Genomic DNA, 17,076 nt, shown 5'->3' with positions numbered 1-17,076 from the left:
CTTTTTTCATTCCCCTGAAATTCACAGGAGTAAAGTAAACAACCCCGTTTTGTTTTCTTAAATCTCACTGTTCTGGAGTTGAGGTTTCATTGGTGCCTTCTAGAACTTAATGTCTGTGTTTTATTGTATTTGAAAACCAAGGCCATTTCTGTTATCCCCAGACTTGGGATTTTTACATTCATTTCTGAATCAGTAGTTGTCCTCATTTAGGGACTAAAATCAAAACTAGGCCTTTTAGAGGCCATTGGACAAGACAAAAGAAGCAGCAGTTGGTTACTGGAGTGTGTTTAAGCAGCATAACTTTGAAGTTGCTTGTACATAGCTCTTTAGGTATCTTTGCCTAGCACACTGATATTACATCTAGGGATGTGTGTGCTTCTCAGGGTTGTGCTGAGCTCTTAATGGGAATAAACCAAGACCACCATCAGATCATTGTTAATGTATAGGGCACAGCTTGGAATTAATTCAAACCTGCGTAGCCATGGGAACTGCCATCTGAACATAGGTAGCAGTTACAAAAGCGGAAGTTTTTCAGGTGGGAATAGTCCATGTACAAGTTCACTTCATACCCTCTTTGTTTTCTCTCAAGTTTGGTAATTCTCTTTTGAGATGGCAGAGTGAGATGAACTGAAAAGGTTTTGGCAGTGTTGGGAGGATTGTCTGATATACCTTTCCCAATTGTTGTCAGTTTAGCAAATGCTTTGAGATTAATTAAAATCATTAATTCAGTTAATTAATTAAAGCATTTTAAATTATGGGGAGAGGCCACTGAAATATCTATTTGGAGTATATGTACATCATTAGCCTAAGCATCTTAAAACCCCTTTTGCAAGTGAGCAGCCTTTTTTCCACTACTTGGTTTTGTCCTACAGAGCTAATGTTGGTCTGTGATTATACATAAATAACAAGTGAAATAGTTAAACAATTCATATTAAAATAAAAAAATTCCACATGAGAAGGCTTTAGTAGAAATGATTTTTCTAGTGGTAATTGCATGTGTGCTTAAGAAAAAGGACAGGTGGTGCGATTCCACACTTACTCTACTGCCACAGGTGGATTGACCCCGTCTGGCTGCCAGACCCCTCTACCCAGCTGCTTTCTCACTCCCCCTTCTCAACAGAACACGGGAAGAAAATCAGGTGAAGAAGTTTCTGGGTCAAGATAAAGCCAGGGAGATCCCTTAGGGATTGCTGTCATGGGCAAAACAGGTTTAACTTGTGATAAAGGATTTGAATGTATTACCAATTAAAAATAGAGTAGTCTGGGAGAGAAGAAAGACAAATCAGTAAACACCTTACCTCTCCATGCCCACTTCAACCTTTTCCTAAAGGCTCAAGTTTACTCCCTTATCTCTGACTATTCTACCTCCTTCCTGCCACAACTCCAGGAGTGACACGGGGAATTATGTGGGTTGTGGTCAGTTCATAACACAGTGTCTGCTGCCCTTTCCTCCTTACACTTGCCTGCTTCTTCCTCTGCCTGGAGTATCCTCCTCTCACAGGATACTATCCTTCATGGATTGCTCCAGCATTAGTTGTCTGTATGGGCTGCTCCAGTGTGGGTCCCCAGTGGGCAGTTTTTGCCAGAAAGTTTGCTTATTAGTGGGATTCTCCCTACAGCTTCTGCCAGAGCCTGCTCCAGCATGGGCTCTCCGTGGACTACCTCCAGCAAGTATCCCTGTGCTGCAGTGGATCCTCTGTGGACTGCAGGTGGATCTCTACTTCACTGTGGTCCTCCACAGGTTGCAGGGGACAGCCTGCCTCACCATGCTCTTCAATGGGCTGCGAGCACCTCCTCCATCACTGACCTTGGTGTATGCAAAGCTGTTTCTCTCCCTTCTCCCTGCCTGCCGTCCATGTTGTGTGTCCCCCTGTCTGTCTGTCTCTCTCTCTCTCTCTCTCTCACACACAGACGCGTGCAGCAGCTGTTGAGAACTTTTTACCCTTTTTCATTATCACAGAGAGTCTACCAGCATCAATTATGGACTCAGCTTTGTCCAGTGGTGGGTCTGTTGAGCCAGGTGGAGCCATTGGTGTCCACCACAGGGCAGCTCCCAGAGCCTATACCTGCTGCCGACACCTTGCCATGGAGACCTAATGCACTTGCCTTGGCAAGTCTAACCCAACGCCACTTCTAAGGCAGCTGCACATGGCGTGGAACTAAAGTTTGCTTTGACTCTGGTTATTTGCTTGATGCACAAAAGCCAGACATGATGAAAATAGATTTGTGGTGTCTTTTGTATGGTGGTAGCCAGAAATCTTGGCTCTCCTAAGAAAGTTTGGCTGCATATGTAAGTTAATTGGTTATGGTGGAGTAAGCATTCATCTTTGTATTCTCAGCCCGTGCTGGTATCTGGTGTCCATAAGAAGTTGAAGTCAGAGCTTTGGAAACCAGAAGCTTTCAGCCTGGAATTTGGAGATCAAGATGTAGATTTGGTGAACTGCAGGAACTGTGCCATAATTTCAGACGTGAAAGTGCGTGACTTCTGGGATGGCTTTGAGATAATATCTAGTAAGTAATATTTATGGCTGACTAGTTTAACTGAGCAGTCTGTCTTGCTATCTTCAACTCTTCATTTTCCACCTATTTTCCTAAAAAATAAATTAAGAAAAGATCCAAATACCTATCAGTCTCATCCAAAGAAGCCATTGCTCCTTACATGTAGCACACCCTGGAAAATGCATTATTGGTGAAGATTAGGGTAGGACTGTCCAAGAGAACTGTCTGTACTGCAGTGTGTTGGTGTGTATAACTTCCATGTGTCAAAAAATGCTTCATTTCATGGGAAACTGCTTGTTTGGGGTTTTTTTAAACTTTTACCAGTGAAATTAATCCTCAGTTACCATTTTTAAGAAAGTAAGTAATGCGAAGGTAGCTTCACTCTCCTTTCCACCTCAATTTTTATTGCAAAACTAAAGGGAGCCTGCTGAGCTAAAACAGACAGAAACTTTTGATACTAAAATTTGGATTTGGTGGAATACATCAGTCAAGTAAATTTGACATACAAATGCAAATGTATATATATATATTATGAATAGCAATGCTATATGCGTGCCTCACATGATAACACATTATTTAATGCTCAAGTTCTTTGAGAAAACCTTCTGTCAAGTGTGGATGGGGAAACTAACCAATTAAAATTTCTGGGGACATAAGGGTCAGGTTAAAGAGCTTCTAAAAAACAGAGTTCTCCATTTTAGATTGTATATACCTAGACCTGAGTGATCTTATAGTTACAGGTGTTAGAGCTGTAAAAGTTCATTGAAATGTTGCTGATTGTAGAGTTGTGTATAAAATGTTTTCTGTATTTATTGCTGTGTATATTGCAGAAATGGTGAACTGTTGGATGACTTAATGGAATGTTCATTCAACAGTCAATGAAATTATAGATTTGCAGACAAAGAATATTCCCTTCCTAGTAATTTTCTAATCAATAAACTCCTTGATTTTGACTTACTTGGTTTTTCTTTTATGGTTAGTACAGAATGTTGTATTTTGTTCTGTTAAATTTCATACTGTTTTTGTTATTAATCAGAAATAAATGGCCTTGGAGGAGGATATAGTGGTGTGGTCTTTGTGTATTGACAATAATTGGGAAAGTTCACAAACTCTTCACTTTTGTGTTGGGGTCATTAATGAAAATAGTGAATTTGTACGGGTCAGTTTATCTTTGATAAATGTTACTTGTAGTTTGTCTCCAGACACAGGCACACTTTGCTTCTTTCAGCAAAATCAGCTTTGGCTTTTCTTTTAGACAAAGCATTTACCACACTATACATGAGAAATATTAGTGACCTAGGTTGGAAAACCTTATCACTCTTGATAATTTCTTTTAAATACATTTTATGTAGAGTTTCTTCAGTTATGTTCAAGTCCTAGTACAGAGGAATATTATTTACTGCTAGTCCAGATATTTCACATTCTAATTCTTATGAAAACTGTTGGCAAATTACCTAATGTCTCTTACTTCCCTGCATTACATGAATTTTAATTTTTTTTAAGTACGTGGCTGGCTCCCACCCTCACATTAAATTACCAAAGAGATGCAGAACAGCCACTGACTTTGGAGGTCTTATTGAGATTACTCTATATGATAGGCTAATTAATTTCAATCTTTTGCTGTTTCTTGTAATATTTTCGGGCTCAAAGTGGACTTTTGAAAGGTCTGACTTTGTTTCGATCCTTCTTACACCTGCTTTTCTTTGCTGATATTTTCTGGGGTTTGTTCAGTTTCATGTAATTTGTTGGATCTATATACTATCATCCAGGTAGTTCCTCACTCTGTCCTTTCTGAATAGCCTCCCTACAAGCTGCTTCTTGTTTAGAACAAAGATGCTCGATGAATTCAAAGTCTTGAATATGGGAAATTGTAAAACATCTTTAAATTCAAGTCCTTGAGCTTTTTCGCCTCTCTAAAATCTGTAGCTTATCAAAGTTTATCTTTAAATCGGTCACTTCAGTTTACGTATCTGCAGTCCTTAATTCCTTTTAATTTCAATAAAATATTTTCTTATATTGCAAACTCAGGCAGTCTTCTGTAGCCTGTTGATATGTAATGCAGATGTAATTCACAGGTCTCCAAGTCCTAATTTCTTAGATATGCTTTCTCTTCCAATGCTGTCAGGAGCTCTCCTAGATCAGTTTGGCTGAAAATTCTCAGTAAGGTAGGAAGCAGTGAAGGGTGCTACTCTCTAGGGAAATCAGGATGCTAAAGTCTTTAAGACTGCTAGTTTTTTAATTTGTGGCTTCATGTAGATTTGTGAAAAGTCTGCTAGAAGAGTGAGCTTTGTTTTTCTCCAAATGTTACAGTGATATCTAAGCTACTTGTGTACCACTTCCAGATAGACTCTCTTCACCCTAAGTTCTGAGGTAGGAAAGCAGTTGATATGGTCAGTGCTGTCATAGCATACATCCACTGTTGCATGTGTAATGCCATCTTTCTGTGCTGCTCACTTTCTCTTTACAGTCAGGACTTGTGTAAAACTCTTAAAGCAAAGAACAAATGTTTGGTTTTGGCACTCTGCTAATTTGAGTTCCTCCAGCTAATAAGAATTTAAAAAACCTAAAGGCAGTCTTCCTGTGTGACCACCTGCCCTTCAGCATTTTTGAATGTAGTGTACCATGGTTTCTTGCTTTACACTGATGTTAGGATTGATTTCAGAACAAGAACCAATAACTTTAATTTTATAGAAGTACGGCTTCTCTTGAAATTAATGATAAAACTCCCTTGGACTTTGGTAAAAGGAGTAAGGAAGAATGATTTTGGAAAGGCTTGGTTTTGACCTGAATAAAAACTATTCTAAAACTTGGCAGCTGTGCAAGATCAGTCAAACTTCTGCTGTCGGTGATTATATCTGTGTATGTATACTTATATAGTTGTTAAACTGTTGTTGGTCATATTATGATATTGCTTGGAAGCCCAAAACAAAGCCAGGATCCATTTTGCTGTGCATTTTAAGAGGTACAAAAATCCTTACAGCTTTAACAAGGTAGTGGGCTGTGGTAAAATGATAGTATTTGTTTCTTACAGAACGGCTCAGGTCAGATGATGGTCAGCCAATGGTACTAAAGTTAAAGGATTGGCCTCCAGGGGAGGACTTCAGAGATATGATGCCTACAAGGTAAGTAACCTTTAGTATCAGTGCTGACAGAACTGCTGTAGGTGCTACAGGAGGATAACTCGCCTTTGTCCGTCTTTGTTCTCTAGGTTTGAGGACTTGATGGAAAATCTTCCTCTTCCTGAATATACCAAGAGAGATGGCAGACTGAATTTGGCTTCTAGGCTGCCAAGCTACTTTGTCCGTCCTGACTTGGGTCCCAAAATGTACAATGCATATGGTATGTGAGTATAGGTCTGCAGATACTGGTTTTTGTGACTCTTTATTACAGTTAGGGCAAATACAAGGCTGTGGCATAACACAAGGCTGTGGCAAAACTCAGTGCTTATCCTAGAGCCTGCTGTTACTTTCTTTTCATTTAGTCCTGCAAATCTATTCTTACATTAGCCCTCTCTCTGTCAGATGTGCCCTTTTCTCTAGAGATGTACATACAGTAAGTTAAGTGTGCAAACAATTATTAATACATATAACAGGCATAATACCAATACAGGGTTCAAGGAAAAGTTAGTATGTTTTTGAGTGCAAGAGGAAAATTACCCACCTTCTGGGCACTGGTCTGTAATGATAGGTACTGTTCAGTGAGTTGAGTTCCTAACTTCAGAAGCTTGTACTTAAACAGAAAATAGATAAATATGATGGTGATCCTGAAAACTCTTGTGGGCTCACACTTCTGTTACTGTTTGCTGATAGAAAAGATTTTTTTTTTTTAATATTCTGGTTCCCTGCCATGTTACTTGCTAGAGATGGTTAAGCAGAGGTAGAAAGAGAGGGTGCTATTGAAAGGCCAGAGGAAAAAAAAAGGGAACATACTAATAAGAAAGTCAAAGAATTAAAAAAGCAAGCATTTGAAATCTTTCTCCATTACTTACAGTCACTTGAGGGATGTAAGTTCCTTCAACATGCAAAGGTACAAGCACTTGAGTCTGCAGGTGTTTCTCCTTACTGAATTGTAATCTGAATCATTAATGATGAGCTGGTCACTAACTGCTGTGAATTCAACTGGTCCTGGATTTTACAGCTAGTATGAGAAAATAAAAAACAGCTGGAGGCTTATACTTCTAACAGTCCATTGACTTGCTGCACACAGTAGGATGCTAATGCCACTTAAAGCAGTTCTCTCATGCCTCCAAGCAAAGGAAGACTTGCTTTGTGCTTATGATAGCTAAGTTCTCTAGTACAGGCTGTATAAAATACTCTCGGAGAGACAAAATTGTAAAGTACAAGTTCTGGCTTTGGTGTTTAAATGCTTGTTTTCTCATGACTTGAGTAAACTATGTTTGCTGCTTCTGTTTCCTGTAAAATTAAAATACTGGTTATCAGTAAACTTTTTACTTACACTACACATGACATGAATATACATGCTTCAGTTGCTGTTTGACTTCAGTTTGTGCTCTCACTGCTGTACAAAGTTAGATTTTCAGACAGATTTTTCAGTTAGATTATAAGAGATTAGTCACAGAATTTAATTTTATTTTGCACTCTGTTATAGGCTTAATTACTGCAGAAGACAGACGAGTTGGTACCACAAACCTGCACTTGGATGTGTCTGATGCTGTTAACGTCATGGTGTATGTTGGGATTCCCATTGGGGAAGGGACCCATGATGATGGTAATGCTTAAGGAAAGCTGTTTTCTGTACACTAAAAATGAATTGTGTATGTAAGAAGCCTGTATCTTTTATTGTTTAAGCTTGTAATTTCTATGGTATATAATTCAAGTATACCAGGCGGTTTGCTACATTTGCAGCACATAATTAAAAGTGCAGTAATGTTTCATTAGTTTCCAACTATGCCAGCAGCAGAGTTTTGCTAGAAATTAGGTACATTCCTGAAGAAAAGAGGAGAAAGAGTAACTTATTCCCCTTTCTTCTCCTTGTATTTGAATAATTGTAGCTCAGTTTAAATTCAAGACTGAGCTTTGTGATTAGCCCTCAATTGACACATTCCCTGAATTCTGTTAAATTGAAACTTGATGGACTTAGAAAGGGCTCTATATGATGCAACAGTTGCAGTGTGACTGAATTTAGTAGCTCAAAATGCTCTTTTCTCTATGTCGAAAGATGAGCAGCTTTTACATGGATTCCTTTTTCAGAGGTTCTGAAAACAATTGATGAGGGAGATGCTGATGATGTAACAAAGCAGCGAATCCATGAAGGAAGAGAGAAACCTGGAGCATTGTGGCACATCTATGCTGCCAAGGATGCTGAAAAGATACGGGAACTTCTCCGGAAGGTATGCGGGTTGCAAAGAAAGCTTGAGCTTACCGGGTTCCTTGAATAGCTTGCTTTTAGCAGCTGATGTATACAAATTGCTATCAATATCAAGTGCATAGGTATTGCACTTCTGTCTTTGAGGGCATTGATAGTTACTGTGTTCACAGGTTTTCAGCCTGGTCTGGAATCTTCATACTAATGCATGTTGCTGTTTAAGACCTAAATGACCTTAATGAAAATAATGTTCTACCTTGAAATAGTTTGTTAAGTTTTTCGGTACAGACCATTTTGTGAGCCAGCAATATCAAGGTGCTGTGTCATGGTTTCCTTCCACCCCATATCTTGGCCCTAGGTTGGAGAAGAACAAGGCCAAGAAAATCCTCCAGATCATGACCCCATTCATGACCAAAGTTGGTACTTGGACCAGACCTTACGTAAGAGACTATATGATGAGTATGGTGTGCAAGGCTGGGCAATAGTGCAGTTCCTTGGCGATGCTGTGTTCATTCCTGCGGGTGCTCCCCATCAGGTAACTATACCAACTCTAGGCCATGTTGACAGATAGAATTGAATTGGAGGCACAGCTTTAAAATATATATTTTGAAAGGTCTGACTGAAAGGTAATTAATATCGCACACTTAAGGTTTCTTTTTCTACATATGCAGTTCTTACATCACTAAAAGTTACGTAAATATCTGAATGATGTGTACATAGCTGTGATGAAATTACAGGGGGGAAAAAAGCTGGGGTGAATGGAGGGAAAGCATTCTGTGTAGTGAAACTTCAGCCAAGGAAACCAAATTCAAAGGTTAAGAGAACTTGCTTTAGGGAACGCTAATATATATGGGAGAACAGGAAACCTGTTAGATGTCATGTATTTTGTCCTCATTTTACTATTAGATGCAACTCTGTTAGTTTCTGGTTTTGATGAGTAAATGTGGCAGAGCCTAAAGATGTGGGGGGGTATTGGGGGTTTTTGGGTGTTTGGTATTTGTTGTTGTTGATGTTTGTTTTGGGGGTTTATTTGTTTTGTTTTGTATGGTTGATTGTCTTTATATACAGTCATTTGATATGGATTTTTAGGTCCATAATTTGTACAGCTGCATTAAAGTGGCAGAAGATTTTGTATCTCCTGAACATGTGAAGCACTGCTTCCGTCTGACCCAGGAGTTCAGGCATCTGTCTAATACTCATACAAACCATGAGGATAAACTGCAGGTAACCATTTTATGTCAGTAAACACTAAATACATCCTGTGTATTCAGCTTACTTCAGTACTAGAAATGTATGTCTAAGGAAACAGTAACGAATTCCCACAAATATGGAGGTTCTCATTTGGTAGGTACTTTACTTAAAAATTAAGTACTTCTGTCTACAGTACTATGTAAACAAAAATTAGTAATAGACTTCTGCATTTCCAGAGAACTTTCCCCCATGAGACTAATGGACACATTGGTATTAATAAGTTTTTGAATGGCTGCATCCTAATGACAACAGAGCAGACCAGAAAAAAAAAAAAAATCTTAAAAAGGAAAGAGCAGTGCTTTGTTTTGAAGAGAGATGTTTATTTGACCAAGTACACTTGCGTTTGTTTATTGCCTAAAAGAATACTTCTCTGAAAGTGAAGGCTGGCTTATTTAAGTCAGGGATATGGTTTAGTGATGGACTTGGCAGTGTTAGGTGTGTGGTTGGATTCGATGATCTTAATGGTCTTAGCCAACATATGTTAGTCCTAAAATTAAGTGTGTTTTGGTTTGAGGAACTGTGACTGCTTCAACTAATAATTATGCACAGAACATAATAGGATGTTCTATTGTTCTAACACAAGGACACTGGATGTAAGACAGTAAGTTCTACAGAGAGAAGACCACTGGAGATCTTGTTGGATTTTGTCTAAGGCTTCTGAAGCATTAGTAACTACTCAGTTTGCAGATTTTGTGGTCAGCATTTTTTGTGTATCAGTAATTACACACGTATGTGAAAGGAAGGAGGGTGGAGATCTGCAGAATGGCTGTCCTCATCGAAGTACACAGTATATGGTTACTCTCCAGAATGTCACCCAAGGATGTCAGAATCTACAATGTTAATTCTCTCATACCAATTCAGTGAAAGTTTGCTGTAAATTTCTGTGTGAATCTTCATGGGATTGTAAAGGAAAGCAGAAGTAGAATCAACTCATTCTGGTATATAACACTGTACCTTTTCAGCTGTGATGATACAAATGCAGAAGTGTTTCTGCAAATTAAGAGGTTGCAAAGTAACAAGGCTTATTATTTAAAAAAAGAACCAAGAAACAAAAACCCACAAAATGCAACTCAGTAATCCTGTGAAAAGGAATACTGGTTGTATTTGTCTCAGTCTTTTTTTTTTTTTTTTTAATTTGTCATTTTAAATTATAATTTTATGTATTAAAATACACAGAGACAATAACATCTCCATAAATTATACCAAAAATGAGGTCACATGTACATCAGCAAAAGATGATGGTGCTTGGCAGTTAGTTGAGCAAGTGCAATTGAGCCACTCACTTAGGAGGTGAAACTGTTCTGTTCAACACCTGAAAACAGATTTCAAATAAACTTAGATCAGAAACAATCAGAAACTAGACAGAACTTTGATTCTTAAATAGGTAACTGTGAAAAAGATAGCAGTGAGTACTAACGGATTTTCTCATCTTGTGCTTGTCTTTCTGCAAGATTCACAAATTTGAAGAATTTCTAGCCTCTATGCAAAGAAAACAGGATGATTTGTTGCATCATCTTAATTTTCATAGGATTAAACCTATGATTTTCTTACATCTTTAAGATGTGATTCATGTGAGTCTCTAAGTGACTTGGCTCACAAGGACTTTTTCAAAGTAAACGCCTATATATGTAACTTTGTAGTGAACTTCCTCCTAGCTCTCACAAGAGAAGGAATTATCCTAAAACCACACAAGTAAATATATGTTGCTGAGTGACCAGAAAATGAGTTAATAAATCAGTGCAGGTGTCTAAGATACTTGCAATCTGTGACAGTTAAAATATGTGCTGTTGGTATCCTGAAGCAAAAAGAGTATATATTTTATGTATACTCACCAACTATTATAAATTCAGCTGTCAAAATTGATTGAATAGCTGTGTAAGACTCTCCTTGTTACTCTGTAGAAGTTGATTTTTTTTTTCCTATTGCAGGTGAAGAACATTATCTACCATGCAGTGAAAGATGCTGTTGGCACACTGAAAGCTCATGAATCTAAACTAGCTAGATCGTAGGAATTGCTAATTCCAAATGCCCTGTCAAGTAGGCCTTTTGCTCATGGTATATACAGGGACTGCACATGACTGCCTCTGCAGGAGCAGAAGCTTCTCACTGGGAGCTGGTGTGGTCAGTATTACACTCTTCAGCCACTGTTTTCTACGCTGCCTCAACACAGAAGGTCTAATGGAAGGTTGCACTGTTAAATGCAGAATTCCAGATTCTAAAAGGTGCCATATCCCTTTCCTGTGGCCTTTTGCAAATTGAAAGAACATGGAAACCACTTGGTGTTCCTGCATATTATGATCAAAAATGGTTTAAAGAGTGTGGATGGTTTTTTCCCTCATGCCTAATTAGACTCACAAAGTTAGACAGAACGTGCTGGAAGTGGTTGTCGTACTGCAGACTTGGTTGATAACTGCTGAAAGAATGTGAGCAACAGTAGCCCAACTGCAGAAATTCAAACAAACTCCTTGTGTGAGATACAGGCCAAGGAAAAGGATAAAGCTATTCTCTGCACTCCCCTTCTTCTAGCCGTTTCTCTATACACTGTAGAGTTGCAGAACTAAAGGGAGAACCCACTTTTTTTTTCCCCAGGGAGACTCCAGAAATAAGAGAATTGTGTATTTAGTGAAAAAATAGGTTTGTAGTGAAACAGTTAATATTTCATGAAAGTAGATATTTTTAGTATTTTTGAAGTACCACAATTGTTCCTGGATTTTCAAGGAAAGGTGTATTACATTTAGTCTTCCTTTCAGTAAAATCAATAAGTGATTTTTAGAAAGCAGTCCAAAATAGCACAAAAACAGCCAAAGGAGAATTGAGTAGAAATTGATATCCCACCTCCCTTGCCCATATTACCTCACCTATCTTCCTCCCTCTCTCTACGCCACCCTGCTTCCTCAGAATGAAAAGTAAAAAGGAGTATAAACTCTGTTCTCACAAGGAGATGTTGTACATCTCTCCCTGCACTGGTGACTGCAGGCAATATTCACCCAATACCAGTGCTACCTGAAAACATCTATAAAGCATATATCCTTTCCAAAGTGAAGGAAAAGTTAACTTTTGGTGTCAACTTTGTCCAGAACTATTTTAAGTAAAATGTTCCTGCTTGATAGAACTGTATTCAGAATTTACTAATGTCAGCATTGATGCAATGGATTTCATTGTCCGGGTACATGGGGAAATGTACTGACCTTATCTCCAGCTGTACTGTAGTGCCACTTGCAGGCCTGTTAATATGTTCACGGTTATTTCATTTTTTTAAAAATAAAAGTCATTTACTGTAACAGGCTGGGCAGTTTTTTTTCCATACCTGTACACTGATCTTCCTGCCTTGAGGTTGTCTCAGCCTCTGCCTCTGGTGTAGTGTAGGCTGCCTGCTAATTTTGACCTGCTGTTTTTGACCAGAGGGCTCATGTGGTTCAGCCTGGCATCTAAGTATCTGCTGGGAGCACACCAAACTGCCTGCCATTTCTTGATTCTTCAAGGTAGTTTGGGTAGAGCATCTGTCTTGTCATAAAAAAACATCTCTTGTACTGTGCTTCCCATCTCTGTCTTCCTAGCAGGTCCAGAGATGGCCTCTCTACTGGAGATATGGATGGGGTGGTAAAAGTTCTGTGGTTTCTGACCTTGGAGGTTGTGATGGCAGCAGCAGTTCTGTTCACTGACATGTGGCATTCTAGCAGCTTCTCAGTTTGGTTATTAGGTGCAAAGTCCAGTCACAGGCTTTTGCTGCCTCATACCTTTGCAGCTATCCTGTGAATATGGGCTGATTTATGTTCTAGAGATAAAAAGGGTTATTCTAGACCCATGAATCATTCAGCTTTGCTGTATTCTGTTGTGTAAAATTTCTTGTGCACATCTGTTGTACTCTATGCGTAAAGATTAATTATAACTGAGATGTTTCCCTCATTTGTGTGTGTATGTATGTGTATAAGCACTAGAAGTGGATAAAGATCAAAAAGGCAGAGACTTAAACTATATCTAATACAGTTCCATGAGTAATTTTGAATGCAGTGATCTACAATAAGAATTTTGTCTTATTCTAAACCTTTGTTTAGTTTGAGTCTGTCAAGTACTGCTTCTGTCTCTTGAATTTCCTTTTTTACTAATCATTGAGTACAACCAATCTGAAGCAATATTCAGCCAAAATCAGAGGGATTACTAAAATTAAGAAATACCATAGAATCATAAAATGGCCTACGTTGGACGATATCTTAAAGATCATCAAATTGACATACAGAGCTTATACCACAAGTAGCCAGCCAAAGTGGTTATAAAATTGACTTAAGATATATAATCAGTAGTTTTTACCACTGTATTTTCTAGATCAAGATTTTAATGGGCAGCTGGTATGTTACATAGAATGTAAACAGATTAAAGCAGACATCATAAATCGTAGGGGTTTTAGCAGAGGGAGAACAAAAAGTTGAGTTACATGACTTAATATAGTTTGCTGTAGTCATCACACTTGTTCTACCTAATGCTCTCTTGCCATTACTAAATGGAGCTGCATGAGACAGTGGGCAGCACCATTTTTGAATATGGGCTTTAAACTCTGCTATCTTTTAGTCAATGTCCTGTGTAACTACAGACAAGATGAAGCAATAATTCAGGAATATATGGCTGTTGGCCTGCCCAAGTGAATTTAGATTGCATTCACAATACTGAAGGTTGGTGTGTACTCAGCCATGTAAAGGTGTAATGTCCGCAGTCTGAAGATTTCACTTCTTTTCAACCAAAAAACTTCCTTTTCTTGATACTGAATAAAAATGTAACAGCATGCAAAGTTTAATTTTACAAAACCTAAATCTTTACTCTGATGCAACTGTACCAGGCAACATAAATATAGGAAAAAAATAAGTACATAATACATCTAAAGTTATGTTCTATGTGTCATTTCTGTGAAGATTCTTAGATGGCCTTTTGTAAAACCTGAGGATGTGGAATCAGAATTACAACAGTGAAGTTAGATGCTAAGCAGTAACTTGAATTTACCTACAATCCAAATAAGGTTAAAGAAGTTTTGAGGCATGGATATTATTTAAAACTATTGCTCCCCTGTATGTATAATTTCCTTCTTCTTCACACCTGATAGCCTTTTGATAGCTCTGAGCTTCTACAGCTGAGGTATTGGTTGAGGTGTATGACACACTAAGTGATTTATGCATGCCTCAACCACACCTTGTAAGCATTGATCCAGTGGAAAATGATTGTGAAACTACACAGCATGTGAGCGAAGCATGGCATAGAAGGAGCTGTTGACAATACATCTTCCCAGTTCTGGTTACTGGTAAGGAATCTTACCTTCTGATTTTCAACTTCAGTGTTTCCCCAAACTTACCCCAATAGCTGGTATGCATGCCAATGCCTGCTTGTGGTCAGAATCTAAAATCAGCCCACAGCTTCTTTCCTCTCAATTGGCAGTGTCTTAAAGATTCCTATTCTCAGCTTTGGAAAAAGAACTGCATGTTCCAACCAGACATTTGAAAAATAACCAGGCAGAAATCATCTTACTTTTCTCTCTTATCTCTCTCATTCCCCTGCCTTGCATGAGCTTTTTATTTATCTCTGCCTGCATATAGTCTAATAGGAAAATGGTAATGTAAGTTTCAAGAACTGGATACAAAGAGCTGAACAAAATAACAGCTGCTTCCTCTAGGAAGGTATCTTCTAAGTGAATAGCTTTCAGTCACAAAACTGTTAAAGAAATGTTCTCAGAACAATTTCTAGCTCTTACAGTGTCATTTTTGGCTGTCAGCTTGCACTTTTTCTGTTTTCCTTACTTCTTTCAGCTTTTGATACTCTTCCACTACAATCTGCACTTTTGTGCTTCAGAGAGGGTTCCCATTGTGCTCTTCCACTTCACCTCTATTCTTAAGACCCATATTTAGTCTGCTAAACTTTTCCAGAGGGAATCCTATATTCTTGAGCCCTGATGAATTGCTGTTCCTTCTTCAACATAGCAGCTTCTGCCTGAACCTCAGCTTCAGCAGGGTCTCTGAATCTGACCTGGCTTTTTTCTCACTGTAGCTTTGCTTAAGCTGCTCTATTTGAGGAACAGCTTGTTTGATTTCCATGCTTTATTGTCTAGCCACAGCAGATTGATAGATATTTGGTGACCTCTTTGGATTATTTGTAGAACACAGGTTTATCATGAGTTGTTTCTGCAGTAGCATATCTGCAAAAAAACCCATACAGCCTTAATTTGAAAACAAGTGATGAATTGCTTTCCTGGGTAGGTCTTAATTACACAGCATTATACTATATTACTAATAACTTGATAAAAAAATACTAATAAATACTTTAATTTTCACTTAACCTGCAGCTGACTTTTGTTGCAAAAATAGCCGTTAAACTACCAGTAGTTTCTTGTGGAAAAGTAAGTTAATTAATTAATCTGTCATTTTTATTTATGATATGGAAAAAAATTGAACAACTTACTGCTAAATGTAAATTGCTATCTTAAAATACCTCCTCTGAAGTTGTTCTAAAGCTTAAAATCCTATTTAACAGTGAGCTGGCACTACATTTACTACCTTCTCTACTGATGCTGAGATTCTGTTGTTCTTACCACCATTTGTGTCTAATGCACTGTAGATTTTCATACTGTCCATTGGCACATTAAATAGCTTAAAACACTAAGGCACATTTTTATTTAGGTGTTAACTTACTCATGCTGCAGTTATTTAGCGCTCTCACACTGTCATATGTGCTACTCACCAGATCTCTGCATTTTCCCTCTTCTGTTTGCTTCTTCCACTCACCCAAGCATGAACAAACTACTCAAGGAACAGACCTGTTGCTGTATTGGTCACTGATAGGAAACTGATGCAGTCAGAAATGTAGTCATTTTGTTGAAGGTGTTGCATGTTATTTGGTGGTGAAAGCAGATTCCTTTAATCCTATTAGTAGGTCAGTTATGACATCAGTGGTGTAAATTGTGCAGTCCCTTATGCAATCATTTTGTGGCCATTCATATCCAAAAGCAGACTGTGACAAACTGTCCTTTGTCACTGTCTGTAGAGATATTTATGTTTTCATCTCTTGCATGTAATGGGAAGTTGTCAATGTTTTGTATTTGTCATCATTGCTCATTACGCTGAACTTCATGCATTCGTGAGAAAATTCTTCCCAAACAGCTCTTTGCTTTTGTTCTGACTCTTTCCTTGGTCTCATTCCTTTTCATAAAGGCTCTTCAGCAACTATCGGCAACTAATGAGACTTTGCCATAGTGCCTTCCTTTGGGTTTTGTTTGTTTGTTTGTTTGGGGTTTTTGTGGGATTTTTTTTTGGGGGGGGGGAGGATGGTTTTTTTTTTTTTCTGGTTTTTAGTGGTGGGGTTTTTTTGTGTGGGTTTTTTGGGGTATGTTTGGTTGAAGTTTGGGGTTTGGTTGGTTGAGTTCTTTTTGGGGTTTTTTTCAGTTTTGGTTTGTTTTTTTGTTTTGGTTTTGGTTTTTTGTTAGCTGAAGAAGCATGGTATATTTCTAGCAACGATTTTTTTTTCATTAAAAACTAACTTATGTAATGATTATCTCAGTGTGATTCAGATATCTGTGTACAGGGCCTAACTAATCCTTGACTGTAATATACATACAGGCTTCCAGGCGCCCAGTAATGAACTCTGGCATTGACTGAGGAAGATTCTTTGAACAGTAGTCCTTGGTGAGCTGTTAAAATACAACAGTTTCTGGTACTCCAGTATGCTTAAGTATACACATTTATGAACATTTCCCACCCTGCATTAAGGATATTTTCACACGTACACTGTTCAGCCTTGTTTCTGTAGTTAACAAAGGAATCCTAGACTTCTCAGCTTTCGAGGAAGACTATCTGGCAATACTGAAATTACCTGGAAACTACAAGTAACAGCCTTTATTCTTCTGGTTTGATAACACAAATGTCAGTATCAGCTTGTTGAGTTTTGTTTTGGGTGAAACTCGGAATGGTGGAACTCTGAAACGCTTTTACACTTAACTACCCTGTTTGCAGCATGTAATATATGTTG

General features: G+C 38.2%; 1 protein-coding gene across 2 annotated transcripts in view; it reads left to right on the top strand.

The window, feature by feature from the left end:
- KDM3B (lysine demethylase 3B) overlaps positions 1-12,356 on the top strand; it is a 47,593-nt gene extending 35,237 nt beyond the window's left edge. The window contains exons 17-24 of one of the 2 annotated variants that reach the window (XM_030283705.4): positions 2,340-2,511; positions 5,531-5,621; positions 5,708-5,838; positions 7,108-7,227; positions 7,710-7,849; positions 8,183-8,359; positions 8,914-9,048; positions 11,004-12,356. In XM_030283705.4, coding sequence (XP_030139565.1) covers positions 2,340-2,511; positions 5,531-5,621; positions 5,708-5,838; positions 7,108-7,227; positions 7,710-7,849; positions 8,183-8,359; positions 8,914-9,048; positions 11,004-11,084 — 1,047 coding nt within the window. In that variant the 3' untranslated portion in view covers positions 11,085-12,356. Of the gene's footprint in view, positions 1-2,339; positions 2,512-5,530; positions 5,622-5,707; positions 5,839-7,107; positions 7,228-7,709; positions 7,850-8,182; positions 8,360-8,913; positions 9,049-11,003 lie in introns of those variants that run through there. The other variant, XR_012058078.1, reaches the window with a different exon arrangement.
- The last annotated feature ends 4,720 nt before the right edge of the window (positions 12,357-17,076 follow it).

This window comes from Taeniopygia guttata, chromosome 13, assembly GCF_048771995.1.
Source record: "Taeniopygia guttata chromosome 13, bTaeGut7.mat, whole genome shotgun sequence".
NCBI classification, from domain to species: Eukaryota; Metazoa; Chordata; class Aves; order Passeriformes; family Estrildidae; genus Taeniopygia; species Taeniopygia guttata.
This window is presented reverse-complemented; position numbering and strand designations above follow the sequence as displayed.